Source organism: Rhinopithecus bieti, unplaced genomic scaffold (assembly GCF_001698545.2).
Source record: "Rhinopithecus bieti isolate Rb0 unplaced genomic scaffold, ASM169854v2 scaffold_16733, whole genome shotgun sequence".
NCBI lineage: Eukaryota > Metazoa > Chordata > Mammalia > Primates > Cercopithecidae > Rhinopithecus > Rhinopithecus bieti.
Window position 1 is genome coordinate 58,432 of NW_016808601.1, and position 19,082 is coordinate 77,513.

Consider the following 19,082-nt stretch of genomic DNA (forward strand, 5'->3'; position numbering starts at 1 on the left):
GGAGGCTGAGGCAGGAGAATGGTGTGAACCCGGAAGGCGGAGCTTGCGGTGAGCCGAGATCGCGCCACTGCACTCCAGGCTGGGTGACAGAGCCAGACCCCATCTCAAGAAAAAAAAAAAAAGAAAAATACACCAACAGATTAAAGCGTATTGCAGACTACTGAGTGATATGTATCATTTTTATAATAGAAACAAAAATGTTTGCCATATAGCAGTATGTGGTAAAGATAAAAATAGCTTGTCAGGTAGGCCAGGGAAGTTTCTCCATAGTAAGCTATAGATGGAGTAGTGAGGGGGAAATGGTTTATTGATTATAACATTTAAATGTTACTTTTTCTGAATTGATTCTTGTATGAATAAGGGAAGGTGGAAAGCTAAAGCCATTTAGGATTTGAGAGGGTCTGGGTATAAGGGGATAAAGGCACATACTTGTCATTGTTTGGAGCATATATCAGGCATAGAAGTTTTAGGTTTCCAAATTTATTATTAGGATTAGGTGGGAAGTATACAATAGAAAGCTTCAAATAATAGTGGATTAAATAGTTTTTATTTTTATTTCATGTAAAAGAAAATGTACAGGATTGGCATGGAGGTGCTTTGGTCATCAACTGCTTCTTTCCACTTCACTGTCACTAGCACTTGGCTTTGATTTAAGTTTGCCTCATGGTTCAACATTATTGCTGGAGCTCTAGCCATCACATCTGCAATCCAGGCAGTAGGAAGGAAGAAGGGGGAAAGGGCACTCCTTCCAGCGGAATCAGCTCCTTTTATAGGTACTTACTAGAAACCTCGGCCAATCACTTTCACTTATTTCTCATTGACCATTACTGGCGAGGAGAGAGGCTCGAAAATGGCTTATTTTGGCTGTGCACATTTGTGGTACCAAATAATATTTGAGTTTTGATGCCAGAGAAAAAGAGGAGATGACTGAGTAGCAAACTGGTAGTCTCTAACCTTCAAGCAGATTACAGGTAGTCTTGTAGGTTTGGGAATGTCTCATGTCTCTTCAGAGTGATTTTATGTATCTCTGCTCTGACCTAATATGCATAAGGTTTAAATTTGAACTTTCAGAGAGCAATTTTATTCAACTTATTTGTAAGTTCTCAGGGAAAGCCTCAGTGTAAATCCATATGCTGACTCTTAACAGGCTGTCACGCAGATATTTATGGCTAAAACCAGAAAAATAATGTGATCCTTTCATGGTAGAACATGGTAAGTGACGAGGAGATTTTGTCAATCTACAGTGGACTGATATGACTCAGCAAAAAGACTGGAGAAGTCAACAGGAAGTCAGTGTGTGAAAGCGTGAAAGCGGGGCTGAATCAGTTAAGACATAAGGAGCCCAACCATTCAGCCAGTCTGCCCTTGGTCCTCAAATAACTCATCAGACAACATACAGATAGCTTTTCAGGCATGTCTCAGTAATCTTTTGAAACTGTAGGGCTGTTGAGACATCAGCTGCCCTGCCCTTGGGCAGGTTGCACACAGTGTTCTTTCTCCCTCACCACAGGTGTGTCTGGCTTAGTCAACTTGGGATGCTATAACAAAATACTGCAGATTAAGTGGCTTAAACAATAGCAATTTATTTCTCATGATTCCGGAGGCTTGGAAGTCTGAGATCATGGTGCTGGCCTATTCATTTTCTGGGGAGGGCCCACTTCCTGGCTTATAAATGGCTACTGTCTCACCGTGTCCTCACATAGCAGACAGACGGAGCAATTGAGCTCTCTAGTTCTTTTCTTGTAAGGACACTGGGATCTCATTGGAGCAGGGCCCTGCCCTTATGATCTTATTTTACCTTATTTACCTCCTTATAGGCCCCACCTCCAAACACAGTCACACTGAGGGTTAGGCCTTCATCATATGAATTTGGAGCAGACATGATTCAGTCTACAGCAGTGTCCTTTCCCAAACCAAGAACTTAGTAAAAAAGGAAGCACTTCTTTGATTGACCAACAGTACCTTCCTTTATTCAGATAGTTTTCTAAAAACAACCAAGCTTGAAGCACTGCTCTTCATATCATTTTAGAGTGAGTTGAGATTTAATATGTGCAAGAACTAAGAGAGTCAGAAGGTAGGACTAGTTCTGCTACCTGGTTCTAGACTGGTTTAATTGCTTATTTGAATCAATTCTGATGTATTTCATGCATTATATCTGGACTTAGTGCTGTCACTTTCTATTATAACAGGGTGGACATAAAATAAAGCATAAAGCCTTCTTTTGTATCTGTGGGGAAGGCAAATATACTCTGTCCACAACCACAAAGAAGGGAGGAAGTGGAATGATTAGAATGACAACATCAAACCACTTTGCTCTAAAACCTTTGAGCAGTTTTAAAATCCGGATATTTGCTTCAGTTTGACTCTCAACTTCATTTTGAGGCCATAGATAGAATCAAATAGGCTCTCAAAGACAGAAGTTTCCAAATAAAATACTCCATTCTTTTAGGGTATGTTTGGGAGATACTGGTACATTTAACAAAACACGACTTTCCTGAAGGATAAGGAATGCATTTCAATTGCAGTTTCTATCATTAGCTGCTTGTCAAAATAAACTGTTTATCTTCCAATTTCAGAGTTGCCAGGTCTGCCACAGCTGTTGAAAGGACCTTCTCTGACAACCTGATCAGGTTCGACTATTGGATATTAACAGCAGGGAATCTAAAATCAAAACACAGCTCTCAAGTTTTAGTGACAGCTTTTCAGGATAACTCATCAGCTGGAATTATGGGCAACGGCAATAGTCCTTTTGGTTAAAAAGATTTGTAATGATATGTTTCATGGATTTGAAATTTGGAGAAAATAGACACAGGATTATTTTTTAATGGTAAGTCCAGAGAATCTACAATTTTTTCCTTTTCTTTTTTTGTTGTAAAATATAGTCTGGGATTTCATAATCAGTATTTTTTAATAAATCAAAATGATACAAGATGAGATATTTAAATAACCTTTGCTATTTTCTCAATAATTTAAAAATTATTATTCTCAATAATTTTGGTTAGATTGCCTTTTTAACCCAGTGCTTCCATTTCTGTAAGTATTCATAGTGCGGGGTAGTGCTGGTTAATGGTTTCTAAGAACCATGACAAAAGATAAGCAAATAAACATACTACCAAAAGCATCTATTTCTATATGCATGTAAGAGAACTTGATGATGTTGCCTGGAAATGAGAACTATTTATCCCCCCAAACTCATATTAAATATAGAGGCTGAGATTAATCTTTTGGCTTCTGACTGTTGAAGCCATCTCCCACCAATCTCCCACCGTGTTCCTCCACCCAAATTAGAAATTGCTACTTCTCTAATCACTGGATGACCACAGCCCAAGACAGCTGAGATCCTCCAGTGATCTTACTGAATTGCCTTTTGGTCTGAAGCTACCAGTTCACACTGAAAGATTTGTAACAATCCCTTGACATCAATTTTTGTCTTTATTATAAGAAGTTACTAAGGAAGTTCATTATCAGTGGCTTTCAGATTTGCCCATTTATCAGCATCAACTGAGTTGCTTTGAAAAAAGCGCAGATTTTCAGGCTCACCCCAAGGCTATTCAATCTGAACTTCTAGGTAAGAGGTCAAGGGAACCTGTATTACAGATAATCTTAGGTGGTTCTGATACAATTGGTGGGGATATGGGAAACATAGCACAGTGTCCTTCTTCTTCTTTTTTTTTTCTTTTTTTTTCTTTTTTGAGACGGAATCTTGCTATATTGTCCAGGCTGGAGTGCAGTGGCACAATCTCAGCTCACTGCAAGCTCTGCCTCCCAGGTTCATGCCATTCTCTTGCCTCATCCTCCCGAGTAGCTGGAACTACAGGCACCCACCACCACACCCGGCTAATTTTTGTATTTTTTAGTAGAGACAGGGTTTCACTGTGTTAGCCAGGATTGTCTTGATCTCCTCACCTCGTGATACGCCCGCCTTGGCCTCCCAAAATGCTAGGATTACAGGTGTGAGCCACCACACCAGGCCGTCACAGTGTCCTTCTTTTGGAAAAGAAGGACCGTGGAAAAAAGTTCTCTCTAGTTTTAGTTCCAGCACCAGGGGTCCTACTTCTGGGTAAACAATTTATTTTTATTTCCTGGACACTGTAATTCACATAATTGATTGTGTTGCTCTTTCTTGCATTGGCCAAAGCATACAGTCAAATGTGAATCCTTCTAGCAAATGTATAGAAAGAAACTTGTGGCACTATCAGTACCATGTGACTACTCCAGCCTTCATCTTCTCTTTCTTACTCTCATTTCCCCATTGTCCCAATACTTTCATCAATTTGTTTTTAATTCTGCATTTTGTTTTGTTGCAGGCATTTTTGTACATTGCTTTAAGTTCTTTCTAGAACAAAATATGACATATATAAATAAAAAAATACTGTCCAAACATTTGTATAAGCTGCTTGCTTGAATTGGGATATTTATATTTATGATTTATATTTAAAAAATACAAACTCATAGAAGCTTAGAGTAGAATCGGGTTGCCAGAGGATGGGAGTGGTGAGGAAATAGGGAGCTGCTATTCAACTGGTATGAAGTTTCATTTATAGGAGATGAAGCAGTTCTAGAGATCTGCACTGTAAGATCATGCCTATAGTTAACAATAATGTATCACACCCTTAAACATTTGTTGAAAGGGCCTATCTCATGTTTAATGTTATCACAACAATGAAAACAACCCAACAACTCAGGATGATCCAGCAGAAGTCACACCTGGTTGAAGGTGGTACCATTACTGTTTTGTTCAGTGACCTTATAGCCCTTTGGGGAGTGTGGGTGGAATGGGGGTAGATATTACTTCATGTGATAAAAGACAAACAGAGAGTCTTCTAAATTTTATTTAGAATAAAACCAGAATGGTAGAAATACATCAGTGATACAAGAGAAAAAGAACTTGATTCCTTAATAAAATGACTTACAAATATAAAAATGGACCCCATCTTGTGTTCTGCTTTACTTACATCCAACTCTAACCTGTGAGCATATTAGGAAAAAAGAAGCAAGTGCATCCAAGAAAATCATTTGTAACTTAATTTGTATGAGGTGGGGCAAGGTTGCTTTTGATCCAAGTCTGGTATTTCTTGGTTAACAGGGTGTAGATTCCAGGCTTTTTGGCAACACCACATTTATGACCTCCAGAGACTATGGCATGGAAGACACCTTTACAGATCAAGGGGCCCCTGAATCACCCTGGAAAGAAGAAAAGGGCAAATATGTGGCGAGAAGCTGTTGGGATTTTTTTTTTTAAGCACCAACTGTTAATTGTTCAAAGGAGTATTATCTGGGTCATTGCTTTCTTTATGCCCTGGAGAGCGTCTGACACTGCCTCTTACTCGTTATAGGTTCTCTATATGCCTGTCTCTGTCTAGGACTATGTTTCTGCCTACTTGCTTCTCTGTTTATGTCTCTAACTATGACTATGACTAAGCATCTGCCTCTGTCTCGGTGTACATGTTTATGTCTCTGTTTTGTCCCTATCTATGTCTACTTTCCTCTGGGAATCAATGACTATTGACTATTTATTAAATAATGGATAAGGTTTTAAATAATCCACTGAAATAAAATAATCTTTTAAAGTTGTATATTTCATTTTGAGAGTAGCAGAAAAGAGCAATGTATTGTAGTAAATGTCTTGATGGCAGGAATTATATGTTCTCTGTTACTTATTTATTTTTTTGCATCCTCACATGGTTGGACATAGTGCTATGTATATGTACCATACTTAGTAAATACTTAGTGAATGAAATGATTTTTGAAGACTCACTCTAACAGCAAAACATGTAACTAAATCCTATCAAGTGAAGGGAAAGAGCTATAGAGGGGATGGCACGGTCTTTTAATGAAGAGCTGGCTTCTTTGAAACCAGCCTTTCTCTTTGCTAATGTTCACATTGCAAACTGCAGTGCCTTGTACTTTGGTCAACCATGATAACAGATGTTTAGGAGGGTGATGGTCTTGGGTACTGCAGATGCAAAAGACATTTGAAGTCATCATATCCTCTCCCCCAATAATACTTAATATAGTATGAAATGAATACTATATTCTAATTTTTTAAAAAATTAGTAATTCATTTGTACTATATATTAGTATAGTTCATATAAACATGAACACCTATTTATTTTCTTTACCATCTCAATAAACAAAAGATTTTGAAAAATATAATGACTCTTGTTCCTTTTTTTCTTTTAAGACAGGATCTCATTTTGTCACACAGGCTGGAATGCAGTGGCAAGATCTCGGCTCACTTCAGCCTCAACCTCCTGGGCTCAGGTGATCCTCCCACCTCAGCTTCCTGAGTAGGTGGGACTACAGGCGTATGCCACCATGCCCGGCTAATTTTTGTATTTTTTGTAGAGACAGGTTTTCACCATGTTGCCCAGGCTGGTCTCGAAATCCTGAGTTCAAGAGATCCACCCATCTTGGCCTCCCAAAGTACTGGGATTACAGGTGTGAGCCACTGTGCCCGGCCTTTTGTTTCTTTTTGTTAGTCAGCAATATGGTCTGAATGTTTGATTCCTCCGAATTCATATGTTGCAATCCTCACTCCCAAGGTGAGGGTATTAGGAGGTGGGGCCTTTGGGAGGTGATTAGGTCATGGAGGTGAAGTCTTCATAAATGAGATTAGTTTCCTTATTAAAGAGGCCTAAGAGAGACCCCTCACCCCATCTACCATGTGAGATTAGAGTGAAAAGAAGCCGTTTATGAACCAGAAAGTAAGCCCTCCCTAGACACCAAATGTGCTGGTGCCTTGATCTTGATCTTGAACAGAATAAAGTTCTGTTATTTATAAGCCACCGAGTTTATGGCATTTTGTGGTGGCAGCCCAAACAGATGAAGACAGTCAGTCAACATTACTTGTGAAACACATACTGTATATTTGAGCTTTTTGCATTTGAGTCTTATGAGACCTCCTTATTGATTAATCTGCAAGGTGGTTCTTAAATAAGTTATCTTCTAATCGCCACTAGTGACTTCAGGGTTGGTAGACTTTCTAAGGAGGATAACACCTCTCATAGGAAGCCTGTAAAAGTTGTCAGATATAGTCTATTATCCTGATTAACAAACATTTACTGGGTGCTTATGAAGCATTGGGGAAGTTTTTACAATCCATTCACATTGGTAGATGAAAAAGAATAGAGAATGCTGTGCAGGAATGGAGAGAAAGTGTTTATAATTGTGGTTTTGTATTCTCTATGCCCCTCCCTCCTCCTCAGTGTCAGTGAGCAATAGAAGCTTGGCTACTGTACAGAGCTCTGAGATGCCTGTTTAAAAGAGAGATTCTTACCTTACAGGAATCCTTCTGGCCTTTGGCATCTCCTGCACAGACCATGTCTTTGGTGATAAAAGGGTCGTGATTGTAGTAACTTTGGCTGTTGCAAAGTTTTCGACTTACGACAGTAACAGTGACTTCTCGCAGGGTATCAGAAGGTCTTAAGAAATCTGGGTCGGTGGTTCCCCAGCCAGTAACCTCGCATTTGGTTCCAGATCTAAGAGAGGTTTTGGATCTTACGTGGAGCAGCCTGACATGTTTATTGAGTTTTGCGGCTGTTTGAAGCTGACAGATTGAAAAAAGATTGAATTATTTCTTTCCCAGTAGTATTCTGATGCTAGCCTGTGCATTGTATGTGTGGTCTCCGTCTTAGGCGGGCGTCCCTGTTCTGGAATCTACTTTGGTGGTGGCCTGCAGCTGCATTTGTGGTTGTTGCTTTTCTGACCATGCTCTCTACTCCCCAAGGAGCTCACTGAGGCTTGGGGAGGGAGCTTATAGAGAGCAGGAATTTTGTCCAGTCTCGAGCAAACTGGCCTTTGCCCTGCATTGGATGGTTTTGTGTGGAGTAACATCCATAGGTCATGACTTTGAGGGCTGGGCTGCTTCCTGCTGGATAGGACCCTTGAGTATGGTCTAGACCAAGTTTGGACTAGACTAAGTGTGGTCTAGACTAAGTTGTAACTCACTGCTGAGCCCCTGAAGTCACTTGGTTGGCTCTATTGTATAAACAACTGCTGTATTTTTTACTTGCTAATGAGAAAAGCATTTGGGAGAAAAGCTTTCAGTGTGGATCCTTGGGCTTTGTAAGATGTTCCCCTCCTACATATGTGAGTATCAGAGTTGCTTTTCCTTGTATAAACGCAGCCCTGATACATTTGTCATAAATTCTTGTTTCTTTCAAGGCAGTATATGGAATAACATGGGCCCTTATAAAATATATCATAATCACCTCAAACATGGGGAGGGTGCTAACAAAATACTTTTGTGTAGGTGATTAACTAATTGAGCCATCCTGTATAAAAATGTTGACAAAATAGAAGGAAGGCAATGCTGCTACCTACCTTAACCAGCATGATATCGTTTGATTGAGGATGTGATGTAAATCTTGAGAATGGTATAAATTTTTTAATCTCCAATGTTTGTTTGGAGGCCTCATTCTTTGAGAGAGAGTGTGCACCTAAAACCACAGTGAGAGGCTGGCCTTTGGTAAACCTAAAAAAAGCAAAGAGAATGAAAGCAGCAGAATGATTCCCAAATCCCCCAGTGGGGAGTGGTGATGGTGGAGAGGGTTATATACATAGAGAAACAAAGGCTATCTCCAAGGTAACCTGCTTAAGATTGGGTGGAGTGACAAAGGTCTTAGTGGACCCCAGCATGAATTGATATTAAGGGCCAAATGACTTGCCTTTAATCCCACCCCAAACCAATTCCCTGGAATTGCAAAAGAATATCAGAACTTGTATCCAACTGGGGAAGGAAAAGGAGTGAAATCCTAATTGACTTAGATCAAGTTTAAAACAAAATTGTGTTCATTTATGTAAAAATAAAGGAAATTATATTTCAGGAGTTTGTAGTTTGAGATTTACACCAACTACCATTAAAAATTTTTTATTGTGGTAAAATATACATAACAAAATTTACCATTTTAACCATTTTTAAATGTACAGTTTGGTGGTATGAAGGACATGTATATTGTTGTTCATCCACCACTATCATCTCCAGAACCCCAGAACGTTTTTATCTTCCCAACATTAGGTGTTTTAATAATTAAGGTAACCAGGTGCAATGGCTCATGCCTGTAATCCCAGCCACTGGGGAGACTGAGGTGGAAGGATCATTTGAGGCCAGGAGTTTGAGAGCAGCCTGGGCAACATAGTGAGACCCCATCTCTAAAAAAAAATTAAGGGGCACAGTGGTGCATACTGGGCATGGTGGTGCATGCCTATAGTCCCAGCTGTTTGAGAGGCTGAAGCAGGAGGGATTGCCTGAGCCCAGGAGCTGGAGGCTGAAGTATCACAGCCTGGGTGATAGAACAAGGCCCCATCTCTTAAAAACAAACAAACAAACAAACACCACGAAGACCCCCACCCTACACTTGCTCACCCACATGCCTAGACCTAATCTCAGGTCAATGTGGGGAAGTAAGGCCCATTACATGGCAGTCAGATATGTCAATTCGTCCTGTCCCCTCAATTAGAACAAAGATTTGGACAAGAAAGGAAAACTTTCCTCAAGGGAAGAAAATAGTGCTAATTTGAAATGAAGATACTTTAAGGTTAGTAGTCATTCCATCAGGGAGATTTATAGGGTACGAACTGGTGAGTCAGGTGAAGAAATAGATTTGTTTTTTGGCTTTTTTTTAACCTTTTCTTTTTGAGACGGAGTCTTGTTCTGTTACCCAGGCTGGAGTTCAGTGGCGCGATCTCGGCTCACAGCAATCTCTGCCTCCCAGATCAAGCGATTCTCCTGCTTCAGCCTCCCAAGAGGCTGGGACTACAGGTGTGTGCCACCACGCCTGGCTAATTTTTGTAGTTTTAGTAAAGACAGGGTTTCGCCATGTTAGCCAGGATGGTCTTGATCTCCTGACCTCAGGTGATCTACTGGCCTCAGCCTCCCAAAGTGCTGGGATTACAAGTGTGAGTCTCCGTGCTCGGCCAGGTTTGTTTTTTAAATCTCTGGTCATACACAGTTCTAGTACCAGTGTTTCAACAGTGCCACAATTGATCAGATTTACTCTTTATTGGATAAAATTACATTTACAGCAGTGATAAAGTAGAAATAATTTTTAGAGATTTTGGCAGTACCGTAGAGCCATTTGTATACTACAGATATATTCCATTACAGTGTCTGTCTTTATGAAGTCCACCTCAGATCTTTTAATTGTATTTGTTTATGTGTAACTATTTCTTTGGTACTTGAAAAAGCTACCAAAGTAGATTGCAGTAAAAACACACATACTCACGCATACAGGTTAATAAAGATTAATAAAAGTTACAAAGAGCACAGAAACATACAGAAAAAGGAAGACATGATTGTTTCAGATTTGGAAAATGAGCAAATGCCTGTGGTGGAGTGGGTTTGCTTATGGCAGAGCTGTGACTGCCTGGAATGACCACTTTTTGGTTTGTACCAAAAGAGGTTATTTTTATTTATTTTGGGAATTCCAGCTCTATTTGTTGAAAAGTTTGTCTATTGCAAAATCAGGATGGGGTGGAAATTTCTCATAGGATGTGCATTGGATTTCCTAGGATTGATTTGAATTCAAATTCAACATACCCACTAAACCCAAAGCTTTGTAGGAGAAGGGTGACATAAAAATCTTCAGGATGAATGCTCTAACAGAAAGGTGGGCACGTGCCTAAATGACTCACACAAAGAAGGCTGTGAGGTACAAATGAAAGGTATGGAAGGTGGATTTTCACTAAGGGAGGGGTGTTGAAAAAATGTCTGGGTTTTTTCATCTTTTACTAATTTCCTCGGCGAGTTATTGCCTTTGAAATGTTTTGGTTATTTTTGTCTCCACTGGGATGTGTTAAGACCAAAAACAACCCAAGCAGACCATTATTCCTTCTGAACTTTCAATTTCTAGATATCCTTCAACTGTAATCTTTGCTACTGAGGTCAAGTTTTCTGCCCACGGGATACCTGGAATTACTTGAGTTCTAGGATCCCACCTCCTTAGCTAAACTGAAGTCTGAATTCACACAAAGGAGAAGTGATAATACCAGTGTTTTTCAGTTGCACAACACAGTGTTTCCCCAAGTGCAGTCTTCAGACTTGCTTCAGAATCACCTGGAGGTATTGGCTTAAAATGTGGTTTCCTGAGTCCCACCCTGAACTTTCTTGGAAGAGAATCATATACAGAGCAGAACTACAGTGGGGCTTATAGTAGGTCTGCTGAAGACATCTGTAAACATTGTCTCCACTGAGCCTAACAACAACCTTTCTCAGGGTTGGTAAAGCTGATGGGCTGTGTATTCATTACCAGTAAAATATTGTTCTCTGACTGGTCCAAGGTGACACACCTCATACATAGGGGAATCAGGATCCAAATTTGGCTTTTGGTGACTCCCAGTCCAGTGCTCTTTCCTCAATCCCTCTTTGAACCCCGTGCCAATCCCCTTGAAGCCTCTTCTTTTCTCTGCCAGCCTGCCTGGACACTCAGCAGTGTTTCTGCTTAGACCCACCCCTTCAGGTCTGGCAGCAAAGGCAGGGTCCCTATGTCCCTATGTCTTGGAGATTTCTCTTGCCTAAGAGAGAGGGAGAAGAACTTGGCTGTCAGACAGGGAGGTCTTCCCAGTCTTATCTCGTCAACATCAGATTAGTTCCTTGGTTATTACCATGGAAGGCACAGATAATTGTATACTAGTACTCGATAACATCTATTAAGTTCTTTGTGTTCTGTGTTAAGCATTTTACAAAGCTTCCCTCATTTAAACCTCACAACAGCGTGGTGAGATAGGTATTATAACAATCCCCATTTTATAGACGAAGAAATTGAGGTTCAGGTAAGTGAATAAACTTGAGGACCTTTGCCTCCAGGAGGCAAATCCAGGCAGGATTAAAGCTCATTTGGCTTGAATCTAGAGCCTGAACATTGAACCATTTTGTTCCAGGAGGCTTGAGCATTTGAGATGGAGTGAGGCCGTGTGGAAGGGGCTGTGGAAGGTTCCATCTAACACCTTGCTAGGCAGGTTGGGGCAGGGGGAAGTGCTCTGTGAGGGGGGCCTGGGAGAGAATCAGGAGAACAGGGTACAACAGCTGGTGAGAGTTTTGCTTCTGGTAAGTTAAAATGCTGAAAATAAGTTTGTACAGGACATTTTAATCAATTTCCTCTTGTATTTGACATGGCAACTAATAAAGGGGCCAGGACACTGAGGGAGGAGCTGTGTGGATGGCTGGTGAGAAGGGATCACTCCCAGGTTTGACCTTCTTCACAATTTTGCTGAGAGAGAGGCTTGGGGCAAACTATTCCCACAGGATACTGGGGAGTACATTTGTGGGACGCCACCATTGAGCTATTTCGTAAATATTTTGAATTTCATAAAGCTTAATATTTTTCCAACCACCGATCTGCCTACTTTTTACACCCAAGTGTCCTGTAGAGGAAATGTGTTCTACATATTTTGGAGTTCTTTATACCCCAGCCATTTAAAATGATATTTAGCAATAGTTTGTCTTAAAGAAAAAAAAAAAAAACCAACCTCTAAGACCTCTCTCCAGTCTTTTTTTTTAATAATCTCTTTCCCCAGTTTGGGAATCCACTTCTCGTGACTTAAATCCACTTGACAAAATTTAAAATTCAACTTAGTAATATTATTTAACTTCCTATAACACTTTATGGCTAGTGAAGCACTTTTTCATACACCATGTTTCAGACCTAGTCAAAGAAAGAAAGAAAGAAAGATCTTTCAACGTATTTCTTTCTTTCCATCCAATGTTTGTTGAACATTTAAAAGTCAAGCTCTTTGCCTGGGGAGGTTATAGACCATTTGAATGTGTATCATGAGCATATTTGAAGATGTGCATATTTTCATTAAATGAACATTTACTGACAGTTCCCCACTCTGTCTCTCTCATCTCGTGGGGGCAAGTGCCCTGGAGAAGAGAGAAGTGATGGGGACGAGAGTGTGATTTCTATGAGGGCAAGAACCCCATGTAAATGAAGTAACCATATTAAATTGGAAATCAGTGGGTTGCTATTTAGAGATAGCAGAAGATCTCCCTGTCTGCAGGCTTCAAAACTCCAGTTTGTGATCAAACAGTTCCATTTAAATGAGGCAATCAGACAAAACCCCCAAAGCATGGAAAAGCAAATCAATTGAGTTGTTCTGTTTAGATATAGACAATGCCTGGAGAGTAAACCGTGAGAGCTAAGAGAGATCTTTAAGTGAAAGAAAAGGAGAAGGCTCCATTTCAGCTTATTAGGCAAGAAACATAAGGAAACATATACACAACCAAAAAACAAAACCAAAACCCCCAAGCAAACAAACAAAACAACAAATACCAAATTAGTTGTCTACTGGTATTTCCTTTTGTGATGGTTGCCGCATCCCAAGAGGGGTTTTGTGCTTTATTAGCTGAAGTAAGAGAATCCTATGCCAAAATGGACTTTGGGAGGTTTTACTCTGTCTTCAGAAAAGCTTTCATTCTAAGTATCCGAGAAAATAAATCTCTCATTATCTTTCTCTTTTAAGAAGTCATCAATAACTCTTTTTTTTTTTTTTCCACCTAGGGAAGTTGTAAGTGGTGAGTAGCTACTGTTAGGAGTGGCAAAGTAGGCTTCTCATGCGTATAATACTAATGATAATAGCTGCAATTTTTTTGTGCTTACTAAATGTGCCAAGCATGCTAAAATACATAACAGAAACAGATACTATTCTCAAACCCCACGAAGCAGATATGATATTATTATTACCCCTTTGTAAAATGGGGAAGCTCAGAGCACAGAGCAAGCTCTGGTTGTCTGATTTCCTCTTGAGCAGTGGATCTAACAAGGTCAAGAATACTGTTGCTTCAAGTATTACTGTTACTGTGTTCCCTGCATTATACAGAGGACTTGAATTTGTCTAACATCTCGCCTGGGAAAAGCAGCTCAGTTCTCTCTGAAAAGGAAAACCCAGGCCAGAAAGCATGGATGTGGAAGAAGGTAAGTGAACGCCACCAGTTGGGCAGTGACCACAGAAACTAACTGTAGATCAAATTCTCACTCAGGAGAGGTAAGCTTCTCTTGTAGCTATAATAAGTTGCAGAAAAAACACATGCCTGGAAAAGTGTGGCGTACTCACCAATATTGGCAGTGGGCGGCTGTCAGCACCCACTGTGGATCAATCAGAACACCTCCACAAATGTGATGTCCGCCACACTGGATGGAGGCCATAAATGGCCTGGAGTGAGGTGACACTTCTTTCCCTCCAATAATTTCCATATTGAAACCTACAAAAGTAGACCAAAAGATTTCACACAAAAGATCTAAACAGACTGTTTCATGTAATTCTTCCAATAACAGGCACTGTATTATTTTCAAAGCTTAAAGAACAACAATAACCCTACCTAAAAGCTACAATAATTTTACTGATGAAAAATTTGTATAATAGATTACAGTTCAGAAAGATAGGAATGATTGTGAAAATAATTTTCATTTATAATATAACAATATGGTCAGTAGAAATTCATTTAAAGTTTACATGTAGATATAGGAGATACTTACACACAGGAGTCATACAGGCCCCAGCTATTAGGAAAAACAGAGAAAAGGAAGAAAACTTCGTCATTTTAAAGACTTAGATTTAAGAAGCCCAGATGAAATGCTTTGATTGTGTGATGAAGGAAGAAGATTCCGAAGACAGCGTTTTGTTCTTGCAAGTTTTGACTTTCTCACCACAAGTGCTCTAGGGGTAAGATTTTTTTCACACCTAGGTGTAAACGTTATGTATCAGTTTGGGGACTTTCAGGTCTGTGCTTTTAGCACTTTTTTGTTTTGTGTTGTTTTGAGACACAGTCTCCCTCTGTCACCCAGGCTGGAGTGCAGTGGCGCGATCTCGGCTCACTACAGGCTCTGCCTCCGGGGTTCACTCTATTCTCCTGCCTCAGCCTCCCGAGTAGATGGGACTACCTGTGCCCACCACCATGCCCGGCTAATTGCTTTTAGCACTTTTTTGGGAAAGGTATGTGGGCCATAAAGAACTCCTATCTGGAGACACCATCTATAATATCTGTATCAGAGTACTTATGCTATAAATGAAATTTATACTATATATGTACATAATATTTATAAATGAAAAATATCCATGCTGTAAGAATGTAATGAAGTTTCAGACAGAGTTCAAAGATGTCCATTGCTCTCAAGCAATACTTACTATTTTTCCTGGCACAAAATGGTGCCTATCGTATTTCATTCTTCTCTCTTTTTTATTTGGACATAGATATGGTTACTTCATAATGTGGCTTAGCTAAAGCCTCAGCACCATCCAGAGAAAGCCATATGTTTTGCAGCAAACATCCCTACTCAGGTCGTTTTTCTAAGTTTACCCAAATTTGGTTAAATTTTAGTTACATTTTTGTGAGATTTCATAATGTTATTAAAGGTGAGCATTGGCAACTATTTTGATTCAGAGTCTCTCTTTTACTCATTTTAATTGAAAATGGCCATATGTTTTCCAGACTTAATAATAATGTCTTTTAAACATAAAGGCGAGTGATGATGAGCATTTTTTTCATGTGTCTGTTTGGCTGTATGAATATCTTTCTTTTGAGAAATGGTCTGTTCATATCTTTTCCCACTTTTTGATGGGGTTGTTTGTTTTTTTTTGTATATTTGTTTGAGTTCTTTGTAGATTCTGGATATTAGCCTTGTCAGATGAGTAGGTGGCAAAAATTTTCCTCCCATTCTGTAGGTAGGTGCCTGTTCACTCTGATGGTTAGTTTTCTCTTTTGCTGTGCAAAAGCTCTTTACTTTAATTAGATCCCATTTTGTCAATTTTTGGCTTTTTGCTCCGTTGACTTTTTGGATTGTTTTGACCATGAAGTCCTTGCCCATGCCTATGTCCTGAATTGGTTTTACTACCTAGATTTCTTTCTAGGGTTTTTATGGTATTAAGGTCGGTAACATTTAAGTCTTCAGAGAAATGCAAATCAAAACCACAATGAGATACCCATCTCACCACCAGTTAGAATGGCAATCATTAAGAAGTCAGGAAAACAACAGGTGTTGGAGAGGATTGGAGAAAATAGGACACTTTTACACTGGTTTGGTGGGATTGTTAAACTAGTTCAACCATTATGTGAAACAGTATGGCAATTCCTCAAGGATCTAGAACTAGATGTACCATATGACCCAGCCATCCCACTACTGTTTATACCCAAAGGATTATAAATTATTCTACTACAAAGGACACATGACAGTTATGTTTATTTGCGGCACTATTCACAATAGCAAAGACTTGGAATCACCCCAAATGTCATCTGGACAGACTGGATTATAGAAATGGTGGCACATATACACCATGGAATACTATGCAGCCATAAAAAAGGATGAGTTTGTGTCCTTTGTAGGGACATGGATGCAGCTGGAAAACCTCATCTTAGCAAACTTCACAAGAAAGAGAAAACCAAACCACCGCATGTTCTCACTCATAGGTGGAACTGAACAATGAGATCACTTGGACTCGGGAAGGGGAACATCACACACTGGGGCCTATCATGGGGACGGGGGAGGAGGGAGGTTGTATTGGGAGTTATACCATGATTATAAATGATGAATTGATGCGGTGCTGACTCGAGTGGATGGGTGCGCACACCAACATGGCATAAGTATACATATGTAACAAACCTGCACTTTATGCACATGTACCCTAGAACTTAAAGTATAAAAACAAAACAAAACAAAACAAAAAACCAAAAAAAACATAAAGGACTGTATTTTCTACTTCTCCCCAGAACAGATGACAATGCATTGCCAGGCCTTCAATACAAAAGGTATTAGACTCAAGATTCTACAAGATTCTGTTTGTGCCAGACACTGATCAGCAGTGCAAATATAAAATGAATACAAATAGATCACGCACCAGAATGCCAACCACTTCCTAGAAATACTGATCAAAATTTGCGTTACATCAACAGATCTTTCTTTTAAGATGTATGCATTCTGTCTTCCATTCATTTTAGAAAGGAGAATTAAAATCCAGAGCTTTTATGCTCAGCAGATTGCAAGAGACTCCTATCACATTGTTTTCTAGCACAGAAAGTAGAAATAATAATAAATAATATTATAATTATATATTATACATTATAACTTAATGGTATATAAGTAAAATACCTTAAGTTATTTCCAAAATTCTTTTTATGTGATCATTTATGGTTTCATTTCTATGTCTTTGAGGAAAGCAGGACAACTATTATATTTACATTACAATGGAAGAAATAAGTTCCAAGAGGCTAAGTAATTTGCCCAAGGCAACACAGCTTGTGACCTAGACCAAATCACCTGCCTGACCTCCCTGTATGTTAACTTGTATGTGAATGAGTACCCTGCCAGAACACAGAATTTTATAAAAAGCCTGCTTCCCTTGTACAGGGATGTGGCAACAGTAAAGCCTTCTACATGTTAAACAGAATGAACAAAACCAACGCAGAGCAGTGACTTCCTGCCGGAGAGAGCAGAAGGTGAGATAAGGAGGAGCCAGGTTAAGAAAAGCCACAAGCTTAATAAACCAAACTTATTACTCCCACTCAAATGTCCCTGTGAATTTTCAAGTCATCTTTGTCACTGTTGATGTGCCTTGGATGGCTTTACTGTGTGCCATTGTTCCACACTGGAAGGCGGACAGGATGGCGTCTGTTCCCTGCTACATCCCAGCGATGCTGGGATCCTAAGGGAGATGGTGTGTGACAGGTAGAAGTCATCTGAACTCTAAGGAAGAAATAAATTGTAAAGGACAAAACTTCGTGTGTGTGTGTGTGTGGTGGGGGAAATGGGAATGGTTACAAACATCTCTCAGCTGCTTATTTCTGAGGAGTAAGGACTAATGTCCACATAGCATTGTACAAATTACTGAACGTTTTTAGCAGTATTTCCAGGGAGGTGGTTGTCCTTAGTCTTGTTTTATGGATAAAGAAACTGAAATCCAGGGACTTGCTTGAGATTACCGAGCTAGTAGGTGGCCCTTAAGCACCTATGTGCTGGCTCCCAGCTCCGTGTTCCTTTCAACCTGACTACATGCCTGCCTCTTTTGAGAAGTCCCTGGGGGCTTAGATGCTCTGAGAGCCAAGTTGGCTGTGCAGAAGAGAAAAAGGGTTTAGCCATGTGCACTGCGTGCAATTAGACATGGGTGAGATTTAGTTCAGTTGGGAAGGGTCTCCTAACTCTTTCTTGTAGCTGACCTGGAAAATTCTGAGAATTATGTTGGTTAATAGCAATGAGTTATTTGGTTTTGGCTTTAGACCGATTCGCCAGTTAATAGTATCATTTGTTATTATATTCAAGATCCTGGATTTGAGAACAGTGGGCTGTGTAACATGATGAGCTCGGCGATCTAATTTATTTCTGGGTGTTGGTTTTTGTTCTGTTGAGTCTGCTGCAGGGAGGGCCGTGTTTGCTTTGGATGGCTTTACAGCAGCTGTACCGGACCGAGCAAGTGCAAGGCCGTGCTCAGAGCAGGGCTGGCCTTCACACGTCGTGGCCTTGTGGTTCTCCTTTGCTGTGTTTAGCTGTCTTTCTTGCTGCTCTTGCTCCTCTTAGAGATGTTGTTTCTGCCTCTCCTGTGTTTCAGGATACCTTTATAGAACAGCTGTTCCGCCGCTCCAAAGGCTTCGTGTGGTTCTACCCCTTGGACTGCCTTTCTTCAACAGCCCAGACAACTGCTCCGTCAGATTTATAAAAGCCACACCCCCTAGAGCCATGTCAATCAAAGCATGACCCGCAGACCTGTGCCAGTCTCTGAACCTGTTTCTTACTGATTTGGAGCAAGATGGGGACAGAAATTGAGAGCCAGAGTTTAGAAACTGTAACAGCTACTTAACATGTCACTGTATTAATTTATTTTATTAATGAAATATAGTTTGTCCTATATAATAAAAATTGGGTGTGTATTCTGTATACCTTTGTTTTTTATTTAATTACTTTTTTTCTATTTATTTGTGTTGCATAAACGTATCAGTTCACAATGGGCTGAAACTGAAAACAAACAAATTAACAAACTAAAACTCCAAACATGCTGGTCTCTCCCACAGGTAGTTTGAGAAACACTGCCCTGTAGACATAAGTGCAAAGCAGATTTGTTTCAAGCCCTTCCCATTTATTCCCTTTTACATTCCTTTG

The 19,082-nt window shown here is 39.9% G+C and overlaps 1 protein-coding gene and 1 long non-coding RNA gene across 2 annotated transcripts; one reads left to right on the forward strand and one right to left on the reverse strand.

The window, feature by feature from the left end:
- Positions 1-4,814: 4,814 nt before the first annotated feature.
- On the reverse strand, positions 4,815-14,642 carry GZMK (granzyme K). The gene is made up of 6 exons (XM_017886924.1): positions 14,475-14,642; positions 14,053-14,200; positions 8,326-8,476; positions 7,280-7,549; positions 5,728-5,759; positions 4,815-5,174 (listed from the first exon to the last, which is right to left on the reverse strand). Exons 1-6 carry the CDS (start codon positions 14,536-14,538, stop codon positions 5,024-5,026), a joined length of 816 nt encoding a protein of 271 aa, XP_017742413.1. The 5' UTR covers positions 14,539-14,642; the 3' UTR covers positions 4,815-5,023.
- A 48-nt stretch (positions 14,643-14,690) lies between these two features.
- On the forward strand, positions 14,691-18,760 carry LOC108538686 (uncharacterized). The gene is made up of 3 exons (XR_001888159.1): positions 14,691-14,931; positions 17,340-17,428; positions 18,535-18,760. It is a non-coding gene; the product is annotated as an uncharacterized LOC108538686 (long non-coding RNA).
- Positions 18,761-19,082: the final 322 nt, after the last annotated feature.